The sequence below is a fragment of the Athene noctua genome, chromosome 8, assembly GCF_965140245.1.
Source record: "Athene noctua chromosome 8, bAthNoc1.hap1.1, whole genome shotgun sequence".
NCBI classification, from domain to species: Eukaryota; Metazoa; Chordata; class Aves; order Strigiformes; family Strigidae; genus Athene; species Athene noctua.
The window spans coordinates 16,351,976-16,370,731 of NC_134044.1; the positions used below are offsets into that span (position 1 = coordinate 16,351,976).

The window sequence follows — 18,756 nt, forward strand, 5'->3', positions numbered from 1 at the left end:
GAACATTAGCAGTGACTAATAGATCTTGAAAGAGTTGTTTCTTTGCTTTTCAGAAAAAAGCACAGAGGTGGTCCCTGGACGTGTAATCTGGTCAGTTTGGCATTGATGGTGGGTAAAGACATAGCAATGGGGAAGTAGGATCCCACCAGTCAATAACAGATACTGAAGAAACAATATAAGCTTAATTTGACTTTCTAGCCAAATCATAAAGTCTAAGACGTCTTTGTCAGTTCTCTGTAGAGTGTTTTTGACAGAAAGCTCATCTACAATACCTGAATATTCAGTTCTGAAATAAAACTTATTCTTCACACTAACAGAGAACTTAGGAAAAGGGTAGGAGACAGTTAATATGTGAATTTTGCACAGTGGGTCTTCATCCAGCTGGGCTGTTTCTAGCTCATTTTCAGGGGTGTGTTCGTGCACTAATAAGCCACCTCTAACTTAAGCACCCTGCCACCCTTGTGGGGTGGTAGCTGAGGTTGGAGCAGGCGGTGTTCAGAACTGCCTGCACTGGGAGCTGAGGTGTGGGATCATCTGCACAATGTTCACTTCCACACCCAAAGTCAGGGTTCTGCTTTGGGTTCTGTGTCTGCAGCATGGGTTGCAGTACCTTAAAATGGGGAGCATGAGAGAGCCTACATAACCACCGACTGGTTTGCAGGCAATGGGCTGTAGGTGAGAAGGTGAATACAAACACCAGGATGTATAAAGAAACAGTAGGAGAGAGGAATTACTGTTCCTCTATTTAGAAACTTATGTAGTGCTGGAGCCATCTATCCCCTGTGTGTGCAGCTCCCAGCACAGTGGATGCCTCGAGCTGCTTTCTCAGTAACACAAATCATAAAAATAAGCGCAGAACTGGGTTTTACCATCCCCATCGTATCAAAGTTGAAAAATCTGGAAAAATTTAAGAGCTACAGAGGAATAATTTCAGTGTGGGAAAACTTCCTTACAGGGACAAACTTAAGGAGCTCAATCTGTGTTCTCCAAAAGTGACTTGATCCTGGCATGAATGTTTTACCAACATCTCGTTAGCAGGGAACCGCTTAATTTATTAAGCAAAGGGAGAACAAAATCCAGTGGCCGGATGCAAAAGTAGAAAAGCCCAAACTAGCCACGAGGACGATATTTTATGAAACAGCGTAATTAATCTCAAGACAGCGCATCCAGAGAAGGCCTGAACCCGAGACTGGGCATCTCCGAAGAGATCCTCGCGGTGTCTGCAGCGGGGTGGGCTCAGCCTGGCTGTGCGCTACAGGGGTGCGGGCTGAGTGGAGCGGTCCCCCGGTCCTGACCCACCCGAGCGGCGCGGGCTAAGGCGCAGCCCGGTGCCCAGCGCGCGCATCACCCGCGCAAGAACCGCGGGTGCGTCCGCAGCAGCCGGGCGCGGTTCGTGTCGTGCCGCACGGTGCCCCGCCGCGCCCGGGAGACGGCTGACGGGCCCGGCTGGGGGCGGAGGACCCCCGCGGTCAATACGCGGGTGTTTGTGCCCGCGTTGTGTAACCCCCAGCGCTGCCGCTGGCGGGGCGCAACCCCCGCGGGGTTTGGGGGGGGGGGGGGGGGGGGGGGAGCGGGGCCGGGGCCAGCCCGGCCTCGCCGAGCGGGCGCGCCGCCTCCGCGCCCCGCGGAGCCCGCAGCCCGGGGGCCCGGCGGTGCCGCGGTGCGGGCCGCGGAGGCGGGGCGCGGGCGGGGCGCGCATGCGGGCGGTGCCAGGCAGCGCGGCGGGCCGCGGAGCCACTCGCCCCCGCAGCACCGCTCCGCCAGGGACAGCTCCCGCCGGCGCCCAGGTAACGCGCTCCCCCCGCGGCCGCGCTCCGCGCCGCTCCCCCCTGCGCGGCGGGGGCGCGGGGGGGGCTCGGCGGCTCACGCCGTGTCCCCCCCCCGCCCCCGGTGGTTGCTTGCTTGCAGCTCCGAGGCTGTGACGGCGCCGTCCCCACCGCGGAGCAGGCAGCGGCGGCCGGCTCTGCCCGCCGGGCTCTCGGGCTGAGGAGGGAGCGCGTCTTCCGGCAGCAACTTCCCGGCAACTTCCCGGCGCTCGCAAGGCTCCGCGATGGAAGGGAAAGGTGAGGGGGGGCGGCGGCGGCAGGACCGCAGTGGCCGGGCCGGGTGCGCGGCCCGGGGCCGGGAGCGCCCAGCCGAGCCCAGCCGCTGTGGCGGGGACATTGCAGCAGCGGCGGGAAGCGGCCTCGGGGGCGCTTCCCTTCCCGCGCCGGCGGGGCTGAGCGGGCCCTTGCGTGGCGGAGTGTGGCGAAGGGTGGGTTCCGAGGTGTGGGGTCGGTCTTTTTTCAAATAAATTATTTTCGTTTAGGGTGAGACAGATGTTAGTTGGCGATTTGTTTTCTTAATGCTGAGGATTTGCATAATAAATAGGAGGTCTGTCCCATGTTTTTTAGTCAGTCGGCGATGGGGAGATTTTGGAGACGAGGAGCATTTCATAATTAGAATGGCTTTTAAAAAAAATCTCAATTTTTTTTTTCTGAAACGAGAAGAACAGGACTATAGAGCTCTGCCCTCATTACGTTGCATATTTAACACATCAGAACATCCTGATAAATTGGGAGAAATGCAACGAGTATCGTGCTATTGAACTCTATCCACCCTCGAAAGAGGAAATCATTAAATATTGCCTTCCTAGCTTGTGTGTCTGCATACAAAGAGGCATAGATCTAATCCAAATATATCCCTTCGTGTTGGGCATATCTATCTTGTTTCCATACATAGCTATGTAGTCCTGCACATTTATTTACCTATCTACCTCTACAATTGCATCAGACATCACACATTCAACTGGTACATGAACTCAAAATCTGTAAATGTTAATTGCCCATGAAATATTGATGGTATATCGGTCCATGCAGTGGAAAGTCTTGTTGCCATTCCCACCTAACCCTAGCTGCCAGCTCTCCTGTATAACGCGAATCAGGCAGCTGTTTAATTGACAGAGATCAAGGCAGAGGGAGAATATAGACTATATTAATTCAAGGAAAATGATGGTAGACTTGTATAACACAATACTACATACCTTCCTGGGAGCTGAGCAAGCTATATTTAAACCTCAGGTTTATTTTTATAACTATCTTGTCAATCAGGGCTATAGTTCTCCTGTGTGGGAATATCTGATTATATGCTGATTAAGGAAAGAAGCTATTTCAATCATATGGAGGCAGTATGTCTTATAAAGCACAGTTTCTTGTGGGCAGTGATCAATAAAATTACCAGGGCTGGAAGACAGGTAAGTACCTTTTTTAAAAAAGTAAATCTGCAAAGCTTGACTTAGATTAAAAGCTCACAGCACTCATGTTAGTCTTGATATATTTTTTTGGCCATGCACAGTTTTCAGTTAACCTTTACCTTTTTTGCATGTCCTACTGGTACATGCCTTGATGCAAAACAAATAGACTGTGACTTTAGTATAATACATTACGTGCCTTGTCATGCACTACACAAGCAGGCGAAAGGCTCTCTGTGGACCTTCTGATGGGACTCATGTAGCTGGAGGAGTTCTACAGGGGGCAGAAAGGTAACATCTGCAACAAAATAAAATAAAAAGGGTCCAGCTAGCTAGTGGCAAAAGCAGCACCTGAGAGGGTGTCACCCAGTTCCTATCTTGTGCAAACAGATACAGCAACTGTTACGATGCAGTCGCTGCCTGAATTGACAATGAGCAGCTGAACATGGCAGCATTTCGGGTCACGAGTACTTGTGTTTATTAGTTGCAAGACAAGGTCCACAGCAGTCCTAGGCTCTTGGCTTTGGTGGAAGAGTTATCGGGGGTGAGACAACCCCAAGAGTCACTATTCTGCTATCTTTTGCAAAAAATTATCAGCAGTTTGCTATTGATAGAGATCTTCCTTGATGGGTTAGAGGTGGGGAACAAATACTCTCTGGGTTTCCTCTACCTATGCAGGCAAAAAAGGGATGTTCAGAGCAAACCCAGCAGAAGTCAAGGCACCAGAATGGGACATGTCCAAAGTAGGTTTGGCCTTAAAGGAAATACACAAGCAGCTTTGGCATCTCAGTTGGAAAATGAGAAGGTAGAAGTCTGCTCACAGCAGGGATCCAGTTGTGTTGGCACTGAAGTAATTCTTGGGATTCACTTGATGTTGGAGTAGCATGAGAAGGCCTATGGTGCACAGATAGAGCAGACTAATTTTGTGTACATGTATAGTGAGGCACAATGCAGGATGCCTCCCCAGAGGGGAGGGTATGAGCCAGCCGAAACCCTTCACATCTTCATCTTTTGTGACTAATCCTAGATGGACTTGCAACTGCATTGCCTTACCAGGGACTTGTTTACATTTTATTATTACTAACCAAGCCTCTGCATTGCTAGTCCTGTCTTATGAGACTGCTGCTTGTATACGGTGTTTCTCTGAAGTCATCCCTTGCTTTTTAAATGCTTCCTCCAGCAGCCCTTCTCCCACCCCTCCAGTCTTCCTCAGTGCAAATCTTTAGAACATTTCAAACTCAGCGTTATGCAGACACTGGGGAAGAGTGTGTGCTATATTAAGCAAGTCTGTTTAAGAAAACCTACCTTCTGGTCCCTGAATTCAGCTGTCCCTGGTGACTGGTGTGGACATTTCTGCCTAGGATTTGCCACTCCAGGACAACTTGGTTGTCTGAATGTGGCTGGTGCTGATGCTTTGCAAAACCTGCAGTCCTCTGTATAAAAAAAAAAAAAAAAAAGGCTAATGGCCCATCTCTGGCGCTGCTCAGAGCAGCCATAACTGATTGCACTGGTTGGGCTCATTCATGAGAATGAGGGGAAGAGGGCATATCCTAGTTCTTGTGCAGCGCGGTGCAGGACTAAGGACCCTACTTTTGTTAGGACTGTTGCAGTAAGACTGCAAGCAAGAGGGTCCTGGTGTGGGCTGAGGAGGTGGTGGTGGTTCAGCCTGTGCTAGAGATGAACACCTCTATCTCCAGACTCCTAAAAGATAAATAATTGTAGCACTCTATGGATCTGCAACGTTACTGACGTTGGTGGTCTGAGTAACATTTGGCTTGACCCAACTTACAGCTTCTTTGACTTACTCTGTTCTGCACATTCACTGTCTCCAAACCTTTTCCAGCAGTGAGAAACTTAAGTTGTAGTTGCTCCCAAAGCTCATTAGGCAATGGGGGAAGGGATGGCATTGTGAGTGAGGACTCTGTTTTGCATCTGCTACCTGATCCCTGTTCTCTGAATCTCGCCACTACAGCAGTTCCTGTAGGCTGCAGCAGTAAGCGATACCATGCCAGGCATCCCAGGAGCTGGGCTTTGCCAAAGCTAACAATAGTTAATGTGGAGGTTAAAGAATACTTGGTCATTTGCCAGATTCTTCAGTCACAGTCAGAAAGATGCTTAGTAGGGGAAGGAACGTCACACAGTGATGTTCAGACTCGGAGGCTGGGAAAGAAATCGGCCAAGCAAGAGTTAAGCTTCACAGTGTGGAATGTATCCCTGGGCTTCTGGATGGAGCAGGACTGCAGGCTAGTCTTGCTGCAGGGAGGGCTCCCTTCCTCTGAAGGTGCTGTACCGGTTTCTGTAGTCCTGAAGACACAGGGAAATCCCTTTCTGGCAGTGAGGGAGAAAAGACATATTACTGCTATTGTCCTATCTGAGGGAGAGATTGGGGACTCGACGTGTCAATGTTTCATGGGAGGCAGGGGCATACTGCCTGCTGGGCCCTTCTGCAAGGCCCCAGCCAGTTCCTGGTGCTCTCTGTTCTCCCTGGAGGTCAGTGCTGCGGACTGGTGGCTCTGGTGAGGTTTCACTGCCTGGGTGCAGGGCAGGCTGCTGACAGCGCAGGTATGTGCTGTTAGCTGGGCAATACAGCAGGACTTGTTCTTGCCAGCTGGTCTACTGGGACAGCAAAGCTAAAGCACATTGTTGGCTACCTGACCGAGATCTAGAGGTGCTCTTGTCAGTCCCCTGAGCCATGGTGCTGCCCTGTTGGAAAGTAGTGTCAGGTTGGAGAGACATCCTCTATGCGGTGGGTCTTCCCTCAGGAACACCATCCTCATGCTCAGCAGGCTGTGTGGTAGAAACCAGGGGACCTGGCCTCACATCTCTTTTCTGCTGGAGAGTCCCAAAGCAGCAGGGCTTTAGGAGGTGACATCTCTGCAGAGTGACTGTCCCAGGCAGATGCTGCCACACTAGTACTATCTGAGTCATGTTCTCTTTCCAGTCACAGAAGCTGGGAGCAGGCTTTTTGCTTTTTCAGAAAAATCACAATGTTGTTGTTCATAGACATGCAATGTTCAGGCCTTTAAATGAGGTCCTGTAAAACAGCAGTATGATCTGGTTTACCTGGGGCACAGATTTGCCCTTCGTGGGACTGGTAAATGGGTCCAAGCTCTTTTGCAGCTTGCTGTCTTGTGGATATGTGAATGGGGAGGGTGGTCTGATCAATCTCTTCCCATCAGACCTGCTCTGAAGCCTTCCTGGCCAGACCCAGGGCAGGGTTGTGGGGCAGCTTTCTCTGTGCAGCTGTCTGTGCTATGCCTGTAAAGGGCAGCATCTTCACCTTGAAGAACTTGTGATCAAAACCCAACAAGAGCCGATGAATGTTAGGATTGCAGATGGGCTTTGTGGACAAGGTGAGAGAGGGTGGCAAAATGAGAACATGCAGTTCTGGAGATTGCTGTGCACTGTTCCCACCTCCATGGCTTTCTTCGGCAATCACAGATAAGATCTTGGTGATCCCAGCTGTAGTTCATGTTCTGAAGCTGTTTAGGATGCTCATGTCAAAACCTACCTCATTACACGTCTTCCTGACACATATTTGTTATAGGTTGAGTCTGCAGCACATACTGTTGACCACGTGGTTGAAGTTAATGCAGATTGCTTTGGTAAAGACTAGGTCACACAAGCCATCTTGTTTACTTCTTTTTACTGGAAACCAAGTACTGGCACAGTTATTTTTGTTATGAAACTGTTCCCTTTTTTGGGGGAACACTCGCATCTATGCGAAGATGGTCAGAGGCTTCTCCGAGCAGCTCATTTTCCATAGAGGAGGTACCTGCATGCTCTCTGCCTTTCAGTGATGTGCTGTGAGAGATCCAGGACATGTTACTGAGCCCAACAGTTCTCAAACTGACTGCTTGAAGTTTGTCACAGGGAAGCATGTTAGCAGATGTAAATAAATACCCTGATTTTTTTCAGATCTCCCCCGTGCCACAAGCTGTGTATTTCCATATGGGTGCCAGCTTTCTGTATAGCAGGGGAACACTTTAGTTGCCTGACTTTAAGACCTTATCCCTGAGGCCGGAGTGGGGTTCTGTGAAGATTGCCTTGTTCCGGTGCCTCGGACTCAATCTCTGCTGAAAGATGTGGGACAGGATTGTAAGGCACTAAGCCAGCACTGAATGCATGCTTTTCTTTAATGTGTTTCAGAAAACAAGTGAAATGTCTGTTCCTCTTAGTTATAAATCACATCAAATGACTGTCCTGGGAGGGTTCAAAGATAGTAAGAACTCAAATTGCTCTGTGGGACTAGCAAACGAACAAAACTTAGCTACGTGCTGCCACCTAGAAGAGCAGATAATGGTCTAATACTTTTATTAACCATTGGTTGGTAGTCGCTGAAGTACTGCGGGTAGGCAGCTGCAACTTCTGGATGAGAGGATGACCCAAGCCTATCTGATGCTGGGGGAAGTAGATACGGTACCCCAGAAAGCATCTGTGCTTTAATGGGCTTCATAACGAGGAGGGAGAAGTGGCCATGCTTGTATTCCTTCATACCTACAAACCCACCATGTTACTAAAACAAAGGGGAAAGAGGACCCTAGTAATAGGCTTAGATGTTATAAATACGTGAGGGGAATTTAGTCATCTGGCTATTTCTCCACCCCACTTCCACAAGTTACATGGGAGCTGTGGAAGTTGCATTTAGCCTGAATGAAATACTGGAGTAATTTAAAATATTTTAAATGCATTAAATTGTTCTGATGTACCATTTATATGTATAGTGATTAGAAGCATAATCAGTGAATACTTTGAGTAATGACCTGCATACAGCTGTTCCATCCTTAGTTCATTTAGAGTCCAGAAATTTAAAAAACCTTGATTTTTTTTTTTAAAAGCAGGTTTTTCAAAAGGCTTAGTTTACCACAAGATTTTTCTTATCTGCTCTTATCTCTCCCCCTCTATCCACTCAGCTATTCAGATCCTGTCTGAATTGCATTCATTTCTAATGTGCCATAAAACTTGATATGCAAAAGCTAGTTATTTAGGGAGAATTGCAGAAACTATTTTAGTCTCTGTCTTTTGACCTATAAATGAGATAACATGATTAATTTTTACATGCAAAGTTTGGTGTTTATTAGCATGTTAAAAAGCAATTTGACAATGAAAAATATTCCTGATGGGCATAATAATTAATGCTTTCACTCAAAGTATAAAGATTTTAATAATGCTGGTATACTAAAATGATTGAAGAAAGAGTTTACTGCTTTCCTGTCAGTGATACCAGGATGTTTCTTTTTATATAGCTCCTATATCCCTGCTTTTTCAAAGTGTTCTTCATAGTCAATAGCAGTACAATTCATCACGTTAATTCATTGAGTTTCTTCTCCCAGGTCCCAGGTTTGGATGAACCTTATGATTTGATACTTATGCAGGATACACATTGAAAGCTATGGCTTTTTTCTTCAGATTGAATTAAACTATTTATGGTGTTGTCATGTTTCAGTAGCGATCTTGTGGCTTGAGATGATGGCTGCTCAATAGAGTGCGGGAGCAATACTGCGGCGTGCCTTGAGCCACGTGGCTGAGGGAGGGCTGTGTGTGCATTGGGATGTGTACTTTAAGAAGTAAGGCGTTTTACTTGCTATTTTTGATAGCATGTGCAAAGCAAGAAATCGGGAAAGTATGGAATAGCATTTCTAATTTGGAAGAATGTTTTTCTCGAGCTGTTCTTTTTCCTCTTGTGTTTCACCCCGCCGTTAGAAGCTGGTTTAGGCTGGCTTTATCCACCATCAGCCTTCAATCGGTAAGGTTAATTTACGGAATGTAGCAACTTGAAGGATTTATGAAGAAAATCCAGACGTGCTGAATGTTTTATTGGTATAATGAGGGAAAGTTGCCTTGCTTCTCAGTCATCGAGAATGTATTATTAATGCAAAAACACTTTCCTTGAATTTAAAGCTATGTCCTAAAGAGGCTGACAAGCAAGAAGGACTCTTCAGGAAGTTTGAAGCCTATCTAGTCACTGAATCTCTTATACCATTCTTATTCCAACATAAAGTGCTATCACTGATTTTTAGTTTTAGTTTTCTCTCCAAGTTCATCCAGCCAAGGGTTATTGGTAGGATGGACATGCTCAAGTGTTGTGATAGTCACTACTCAAGTAAAATGTTGGACTAGAGACCTTGTGGTCTCTTCTAGCTGGCATTGGTCTCCGGCATGACCCTGCTGAGAAGCTTGAACTCTAAATCTGGTTCTGGATCCTGCCTCTTCTTCCTCCCGTTCACATACTGGTCTGTATCCCCTTCTCATATCTAAGTGTTTATCATTACTTGGGGCATTGAAAAGCTGGATCCAGATGTTGTAGCTAGAATTTGGCTATGATTGGGGCGGGGGGGGGGGAATTACAGGTGTCTCTGCAGTTTGAAAGATCAAATTTTATGAAATTCAGCAGTGGAATAAACTGCCTTGAAGAACAGCCCTCCAAACTTCATTCTTTATTGATGTGTGGTCCTGAATATGTATTCTGGGGGAGAGCTTTAGTGAGTAAAACACTTGTCTGACCTTCAGTTAAGAATATCTTGCAGCAATGGCTTTAGAATGGTAAGAAACAAACACAAAACCCCAAAATATTTCAGATGTCCAGAATTACTGTTTGATCATAGTGATACAATTTTGAGATTCAGCTTAAATTTCTGAAAGTTTGTCTAGGAGAAGATGTACAGTATGAATTAATTCTTTCTTTGAGAATCCTTGCGCATGCTGTGTTTGCTACGATGGAAAAATATCCATTTCACTGCCACTTTAGAATAACCCCAAATTCAATATTATAAATGCTAGTGGCTCACACATACTGTAAGAGAGAGGAAAACAGCAATAATGCCAACAAAATGAGGAAAAACATAGAATCCAGCACCTTCTAGTATATGGAGAAAAGAAAATATATGTAGAGGCAGACTTGCAAGCCACTGCAGCATAACTGGGTTGACAGTAGAATAAGCTTCCTCAGCAAGACGTGCTTTCTATACTACTTCTAGCTTATTTGATCTCTTTGAAGGCTGAATCTGAGCTTTTGAGATACTTTCTAGCCTTAAATTCATATTCCCTTTTAGTATTGACCAGTGCTCCCGGTATTCTGAGGTTGTCTGTTAACCAGTGCCATACATTATCAAATAATTGCATTGATGAAGCCAAAATGTTAATTTTTAAACTTTTTATTCATATCAGTATGTCCCAGTGGAGAAATTGCATACTGCAAATTGTAGCAGTTTTGTTGCCATATGAGAAGTGAGGGAGAAATGAGCAGAGAAGTTTAAAAATTACTGTCCTGAGTCTCCTCTTTCAGTCAAGATTTTAAATAAAGTCTGTGGAGCTACTCTGAATTTTCACTTGTGTAGATAAATGTATCATTTGGAACGTAGGCAAAAGCCAGGTGTCTAATGCTTTACCTAACTGAAAACACAATGGAAATAATACTGATTATATGGTGTAAGACCTATTTAAATCCCTTTAGACCTTAATTATTAACTACTTAAAAAGTAGTAGATGTTTGAAGAAGTCATTTTATATTGGTTCTAGGGGATGTTAAAATAAATAAGCCATAACTTTTTGTTACCTTTCTTTCTGCCACTTTGAAAGCAGTTTACTTTATTAGTACTAATTATATAGCTTTGAGGCTTTTGTGTTAGCAGCTGCTATTAAAATTGCTGTATAGTATCTTCAAAAGTCAGAATATCCACCCCATCTTAAAAATTACTGTTAATTACACTTACAAAGGGGCTCCGTGCTGAGCCATGTCTCTGCCGTTACTACTGAACATAGTACCAGAAATCTAGAATTACCTGTCAGTTTTATTTGTGTGATTCATCTCTCAGTAACATGCATTTCGGGCTTTCCTACCTAAACTGTGTTTGTAGTGTATTCCTCTCCCAAATAATCAACATCCAGGAACAGTAATGCTTCAATGTCCTTGGTTGCTTTTTGTTTTGTTTTTTAGAGAAAGTTAGAGTTGAATTTTCTACCTCCTTTGATTAGAAGGTTCCCAGAAATAGTGAGGACAAGCCTGACATACCAAAGCAATGTAAGCATGCAGCCGTGGGCAGGATACAGAGACAAAGAACAGAATGTGTTTAAAATCTTAATTATTTATAGTAAGAAAATACTGGTTTCAATTCAATGGTCCCTTCTGCGGCACCATCCTAAGGTTGATGACAGTAGAACTGTTCTGCTGTCTGAAATTGAGAACAAGGTATTGAGGCTGATGCTGAGCTTTGCATGCACAGGGATCTTCTAGTGGAGCGATGCTCTGTGCTGTGCAAGTCGGTCAACCAGTGGGAATTTTTGGATTGCTGGCCTGTTATAGACATACTGCTATACACATGAAAACACAGGCAATTGCTCTTTTTATTTAAAGGTTTTTGGGAACAGTGAGTCCAGAAGAGTATCGTGAATCTCGGCACCCTTAAAGCTGGCGTCACCACCACTGAAATGAGTTTATGCTCATGTGGAACATGAGTTTATACTTGGTAATCTCAAAGGCAAGGCTGGTGTACAGCTACTTTACTGCTGTAAAGTCATCTTTATTAATCAGAAGCTGCGCAGCAATTTGGTCATCCAAACCAAACAGAGCATGTCCTGAATGCAGCTTTCCATCTTATCTGGGAAGTGGCTGTGGTGGGCTATTGGCTTGCTGAATATGAGGAAGGACCATTTAGGTGGACATGTCCCACTTCTGTCCCTCCCCTGTACCTTCATATCAATTCTGTCAGTTGGACTTTGGCTTGAAGCCTGGCTGGGGCATGCAGGAGCTGTATTTAGTGCTTTGGTCCTCTCCCTGGCTCCTCAGATGTGTGAAGGCTTTGCCTTCTGCATTTTCCCTCCTTGTGGGCCATCCTTCCTCTTAGTGTCGGGGACTTCTGTTCAGCCTTAGGGGTAATCAGGAGTCCAGCAGAGGATAATATATGACACTTCTGGGCTGTCCTGTGCCTGCCAGGAACATGGAAGTAAGCACCTGCCCCTTCTTCCTCCTGTTTGCAAAGGAGCTGCCTAAAACCCAGGTCTCCTATTTTGTAGAAGATCCCATTTCCTGAAATTTCTGTGCTGCATTAGGTTGAACCCAATATTTTTCTTACCATTCAGGCCAGTCAAGGGCTTCCTGGACTCTACACTTATTGATGGGTCCTGCCTTGAATCCATAAGAGTTTGTCAACACTTGTGGTGTTATGAACAACACAACTGAGATTAGAGACTCATGTTTCTTCAGCTAAGTAGTTTTATTGTGTGCTGTTTTTGTAAGGAGGTATCAAAATAGCCAACACTTACTGATCTCCGAGGGACTGTGGATTTCATGGAATGCTTTTAAGGCCTTTCCATGTGGAGGTACATACGGACCGTAAAGCTTTATTATTGTCTTTAGTTCTTGTGTTATTTCCCTAATCAAGCTTATAGCTTTTCTGTCTGTTGAAGTATGGAGGATGATGAGGAAAAAGTTGTTTACAGCTTTCCATTTTAACTTATTTTGTAAAAGAGAAACAGTGCTGTTTGCCAAGAAAGGAGAGCTATAGAATCAGGAAAACCTGTATATTTTTCTCTTCAAAAATACTGTATTTCAGTTCTAAGTAACATGTTTTAGTTTGAAATTGTTTTGAAATTATTTATTTTGAGGGAAAAAAATTATAGAACAAAAACAATTTTAAACAGAACAAACAGTAATGTTTCATTTAAAACTTCAGAATTTATCTTTTTCTATGGAATTCCCTAAAGCAGTTCAACAGAACTGGTCATAAAATTTCAAGTGTTAAATTGACTATATCAAGTATTTCTGTGCAGATGTCAGCTGTAAATGTTCTGCCCATATTTTGCCGATGGTAACTGCCTCAAATGCCTTGCAAGGCCATGTGACATTGTTTAGTTACATGAAGATGGCTGACCTGGCCTCACCTGGATGGATTATCTTGTAGCTTTACCAAAAAAGCATCACTCAAACCAGACTGTGTTGTCTTGGTTTTCACCCCACGTCCCAGAATAGCCCCAGCTGGCACGAATAGCTATGAACTACGCATATTTATAGTGATACTGCAGAGTACCAGAAATAGTGACCAAGGTGGATATCAGCCAATGGCTGCTGAATGCCCCGAGTCTACTGAATTGAAAAGCTCATGTACCTCCTTGAGGGGAAAATGCAGTCGGATTGTCCCTAATTAAGACCCCAGGTGATAATAGAACAATCTAGAAATAGCAAAGCATGGGCAGTGAACTCCCATGATAAGACAAACCTGGATGGGTCTGGTATTAGATCCTTCTTTTCCACCTATTGGTGAAACAGACCTGTTGGACTGTTGGTTCTGTTCCTGGAGGGGCTAGTTTACAGCTACATGCGGCAATAAAAAGGCTCCTGCTCCTCTGGAAAAGAAACCCCTTGGTGCTCAGCTCAGCCCCTGCTGGCAAAAAAGAGTGGGGATGGAGAGCCAGAGATTGACAGAGCTGTGCCAAGTCCAAGACATAAGCTTGTAAATGACCTGGGTTCAGCCCCTTATGTCTGTATTCTGCAGTGGGAGAACATCTAGAGAAACTTCTGGTTAATGGAGTTACTGTGCATGGGGACTGTGTGTCAGTATGGCTCTGTACCTTATGTGAAATGGGAGGTTGGTTGGTGCCTGGACAGCATGTGTTCATGTGTACACTCTGGGGTTGAGGCATGCCTTCATTACTTTATGTAGGAGTTGTATTAGGAATCCAGAGTGGGTTTTTAGAGTCTTACCCTGCTGATCTGAGGCCTTGCTTGGGTAGCATTTGCAATTTGGGAGTGGTTAAACCCAGATCTTGATGTACTGTTGGCTAGAGAGCTTAGTGAGCTTTGGAAGGAGGTCTCGCATGGTGATAAGGAAGTAGACAGTACAGAGCAGCAGGATTCCTGAGTTAAATCCTACCTCTGAGTTTTCATGTGTTAAGATCACTTTTAAACCTTCTCAATGTTGCTGAATGGTATGAAGATTGACAACGTAATGCAGCTCTGAAACCAGGGCACTGATGTCTTGTTTTCTGCTAACACACAAGATTTTGAGCCACTTTACTACTAAAGCATCTGTTTACCTCTAGCCTAGTGGGGTGCTGTTAGATTCCCTTTCCTCCTTTTTCTGAAGTTTGTAGCTCAAAGGTGCTCTCTAAAATCTCAGATGAGTTTAACTGGAGAGATGCATCCCATGCCAGCTGCCATGATGACTAGTGAAGTTAAAGTTTACCAGTCAGTTTTTGGATGATGGATCCTAATAGTTTTTCAGCACTTCAGCTACAAATATAGAAGCAGTGTTTAATAACAGAAGCTAAGAGCATAGTGTCAGGCCTGGAGGCATGCATTAGTGCTGCAGCATCCTAAGTGGTGGTCAAAGATTGTGGAAGGATGGAAGCACATCTCATTGGTTTGGCAGGGTAGACAAGGATGTTAGAGAACTTCTGGTTTCGTTTTTCTTTCAGGTGATTGTTACTGTAACATGTTGCCTCAATCTGTGTTTTTTCATCTTAGCTGTTGTCAGGCCTGTATGTTTAGGCAGTAGTCTGATGTGAGTGTGATATGGTGATGTCCCTCCTGTGCCTCAGACAAAGGTCCTAATCTTGTCCTTAGTAAAGACGATGCAGAAGACACTGGAAAAACTAGAGGTTTGAGAACTGTTTCTGTAAGTGTGCCATATCCTATGGACTGATCTGTGTCCTGTATCCCAGAGGATTATCCTTACAGAAACATAGATGAAGGGACTGAAGTATCAGTCTATGTAACTGTCACTTTTTTGGTACAATATCTAATTACCTGGCATTTCATAGCATCTTTTTCTCTTCCTGTGCTGTCAACTTTAGTACCTGAGCTTCACAATCTCACATTCACTGGGATGGCAGAAGATTGGGATCCCATAACTGCTTTATATAGTTGGTTTGCTATGAGACCCGGCGGATGGAAATTACCTTGAATGATAAATGAAGTTAGAAGTGCATTTGATTGAATATCAGTGTGCATCACTGCACTCTTCACATTTTTATACTGCATATGTAACATTTCTGTTAGCTATAACTGAAGGACTTGTTCAATTGTTTGCACCATTTTGCAGGATACGCTAGACTTCTGTCTAAAAGATAATACTAATATTTTTCCTCCTGATAAAGCCTGATTGATATGCACTTTATGGTGAGATCTAAATCCTTTAGTGTAAAAGGCATTTCACTTACATAAAACATATCATATTTTTAAATACCAGAGAATCTTTACAGAGCTGTGAAAATGTTATGAATCTCTCATATAATCTGACTCTTAAAAATCTACAGATGTTTTGTAAAATTATTATAGTAAACTTATTTTAAGTTTAAAATAGTATAGTTGGTTTGGAGTCATAATATGTAAAGTTTCCATGCACAGTAAATCTCATTTTTCATGCAGAAAAGATCTTCGAAGACAAATATTTGCAGCATGGAGAAATAGTGTCAAAGAATATTATTCTTTGTATAATTGTTTCCTCTCTTTTCCTTATGGATCTTCACTGGAGGAGAATACCCAGGGGTGTGTGTGGATGTGTGTGCCTCTAGCAGGTAGCTAGCTTTAATCATCCTTCCTTCTATGAGGGGAAGTGATTTGGAATTTTGAATGACAGGGTTTAGGAGAGCTGTGCTGCCTTAATGCTTGAGGTGTCTCAAGTACTAATTGTCTTAGTTTTGTGGGTGATGGATGCATTTGAGACTGTTCAGAGAGATTGATGAGTCCATCCCACCAAACCCTGCCAAGGGCACACCACTAGTTAGAGATACTTGCATAAAAGTGTGGATCCACTGTTGAGGAACAAGGGACAAGTCGATAACAATCTGTATGAGTGGGTGTTTTTCCTGTTTGCCTTGTCATTCTCCCTTTGACTTCTTTCATCATACCTGTCCTGGCACACCTACCTGTGCCAGTCAGTAGAACTGGCATATCACAAGTCAACATCTCAGGCTCTTATCCATTTGTATTTACGCTATTGGTGCTTCAGCAAAGATGCCTGGTAATGCTCTATAGCTGATAATGTCTGTTTGAATAATGTAGCCCTTTCAACAATATGGGGTAGAGCCCCAGGAAATCAAAATCCTTTTGTGAAATGTTCCATTTTGCTCTTTTGCAGAGCCCAACCAGGATGAGCAGCGTTGTCTCCTTATGGTGTTAGAGTGCTTTTGGGGTGACGCAGCTCACCTTGTATATTCAGCAACTATCTCAGCAGACAATTAGAAATATTGGCAAAGGCAAAGCCTTTCAGGCCTGGTATAGACTTGAATAACTCTTGAAAGACCCATCTCCTGCAAAGTTTAAGTGTTTCGATATTTGCTTTTGCCCAGACTAAGAAAAAACATAATGTAAAACCATGGGACGTGGAAGAACTCATTACAGCAACACTGATTGCTTTGTTTTGATACTTCCGTTCAAAACCAACTCAACTCACGGATGTTCAGGTGACACATGTTCATGTGACATTTAATGTTTTACTGAAAGAGCCCCAAAGCTTCATTCTCATTGACTTCAGTATTTTCTCCCAATGACACATGGCTTCTGGAGCTGGACTCCACTTTCGTTCCCTCAAGTCAGTCTGCCTGGTGAAACACCAGCCTTTGTAACACACAATACTAAGTTGTTGTATAGCTCTTTGCATTCATGGGTATCAGTGCTACAAAAGGGAAGCCAAGAGCTTTATCAGTGTTTAAAAAGGATAATGAGGCATAGAGTAGAAGCAACTTGCTCAAGGTCACCCTCATGTGCTAGGATAACTTTCTAGCACAGTTAGCAATAGAACACCTTTTCCATCAGAACATCAGAAAACTCATATCCTTAATGAAAGACAGGAAGACTCCTTGTTGCAATGTGGAGGGTGTTAGTTCTCCAGGGACTTGCCCTCAATAAGAGAATAGGGGTTTGAAGCAGTGTGTTAGTAGGGAAAGGCAGCTGAATTTATTAAAAATATTCTTCAACTATTTTTGGGTTAGTTGAGCATGGCACAACATCCTTATTTGGCCCTGTATGATACTTCACTGCAGTTACCCTGATGAAACTGTCTCAATGTTGAAAATGCAGGTTTTTTCTTGCATAATAGGGAAAAAAATCCAAAAGACAATTCTCAGTGGTGGTAGTGAAGGAAGCCTGGGAGCTTGTTGAGGAAGCATCTGTGGACCTGGTTCATAAGCAGATGATTTCTGAGCATATTATTGTCCTTCTTTGGCATAAAGAAATAGTAGGAAGGTCAGCTTAGAACAGCAGTAAGACATGTCCACTTGAATAGCACTTATGATACCTGCAGTTTAGGAACTTTTGATGAAATGGGATGTTTTGTGCTATTGACACAATATTTATGTATTGTGGTGTATATATATATATATATATAAAAATTAGAGGATGCAATTCTTTGTCTTAAATGAAGATTTTTGCAACGTTAAGAGAAAGCTAGGTCTCTAAGGTGTTCACTTTCTTCCTTCACCTGCCAGCATCGTGACCATCCTTGCAGGGCTACTGTGGTCCTTATAAACCAGAGTTCAGTGCCCTACCTGCAAAGCTTTTGACTACCTCTAAGCATCAGCCTCCCTGAAGGAGTAACACTGACACAGAAGAGGAGTGTGCTGAGAACAGAGCGATGCCTTTGTTCGGGATGGCAAACGTGGGGGTTGTGCTCTCAGAGGCATAACCCAGCCTTCAAAGCCAGCCTTTGAATTGCAGCTTCAAAAACAAGCTACCTGCTGGAAAATCAGGGAGTCCAGGGGAACAGTTACATAATGCAGACTTAAATGTGTATTCTTCCCAGAGATGGGTGTGAGCTGCTCAGCAATTTAGAGGTGAGTGCATGTTCTTTAGGATGTGTCTTTCAGTAGGTAGGACCTGGGGTCCCAAGAGACTAATAGAAATGGAAGCATACAGAAGTAACTATGCGTAGGTGACACTGCTGTTTGTTATGGGAAAGGATATATCAAAATATAGTGTTTATTTCTGTAGCCTACACATAAAAGGATATTCTTTGTGAAAAGGTAATACAGCTTTCCTGGTCCCCCAGTTTTTATGAAGTGTAGCAATTTAGTAATTTGTTAGAAAGCCTAAACTTCCTCTATTCAGAAAATATGATACATCTGGGCAGATTTGGATTTTGCTTTTACTCTAAATTCAAACTGTTCTCACTCTGGTTCAGTGTCTCATGGTTGATTGCTCTGTATGGAGGATGGATATTTCTCAAAGATCTATGTGTAGTGTTCACAATATCAGCTGCTGTCTAATCTCTGCTCAGTATTGAAAAGCAACAAGCAAATGGCAAGACACTTCTCAACACTTTAAGAAAGACTCAAGGACTGGTTTATAGCATGTACTTTCTTCAAAAAGCAATATATGGCACAAGAAATTATTTAAGTTTGTGTAAATCTGTCCTGCTGACTGGTTATCTTCAGGCATTGCACCCAGGTGGAAGGCTGTTTCTTGTTTAAGTCAAAAAAGCCTGTCTGAGTGTTAAATTCCACTTGTAAACTGGTCAGAAGCTCTGGGTGGACATGAGAATGTTATTGTAGTATACTCCCTGCGTGAACTGTTGCTTGGTAGGTTGGTGGGA

The 18,756-nt window shown here is 44.0% G+C and overlaps 1 protein-coding gene across 1 annotated transcript in view; it reads left to right on the top strand.

Moving 5' to 3' along the window:
• The first annotated feature begins 1,688 nt into the window (after window positions 1-1,688).
• Window positions 1,689-18,756, top strand: part of FGF12 (fibroblast growth factor 12) — a 232,700-nt gene continuing 215,632 nt past the window's right edge. Inside the window, exons 1-2 of the mRNA XM_074912219.1 lie at window positions 1,689-1,787; window positions 1,909-2,063. Of these exons, the coding sequence (XP_074768320.1) occupies window positions 2,051-2,063 (13 nt within the window). The 5' untranslated portion in view covers window positions 1,689-1,787; window positions 1,909-2,050. The remainder of the gene's footprint in view (window positions 1,788-1,908; window positions 2,064-18,756) is intronic.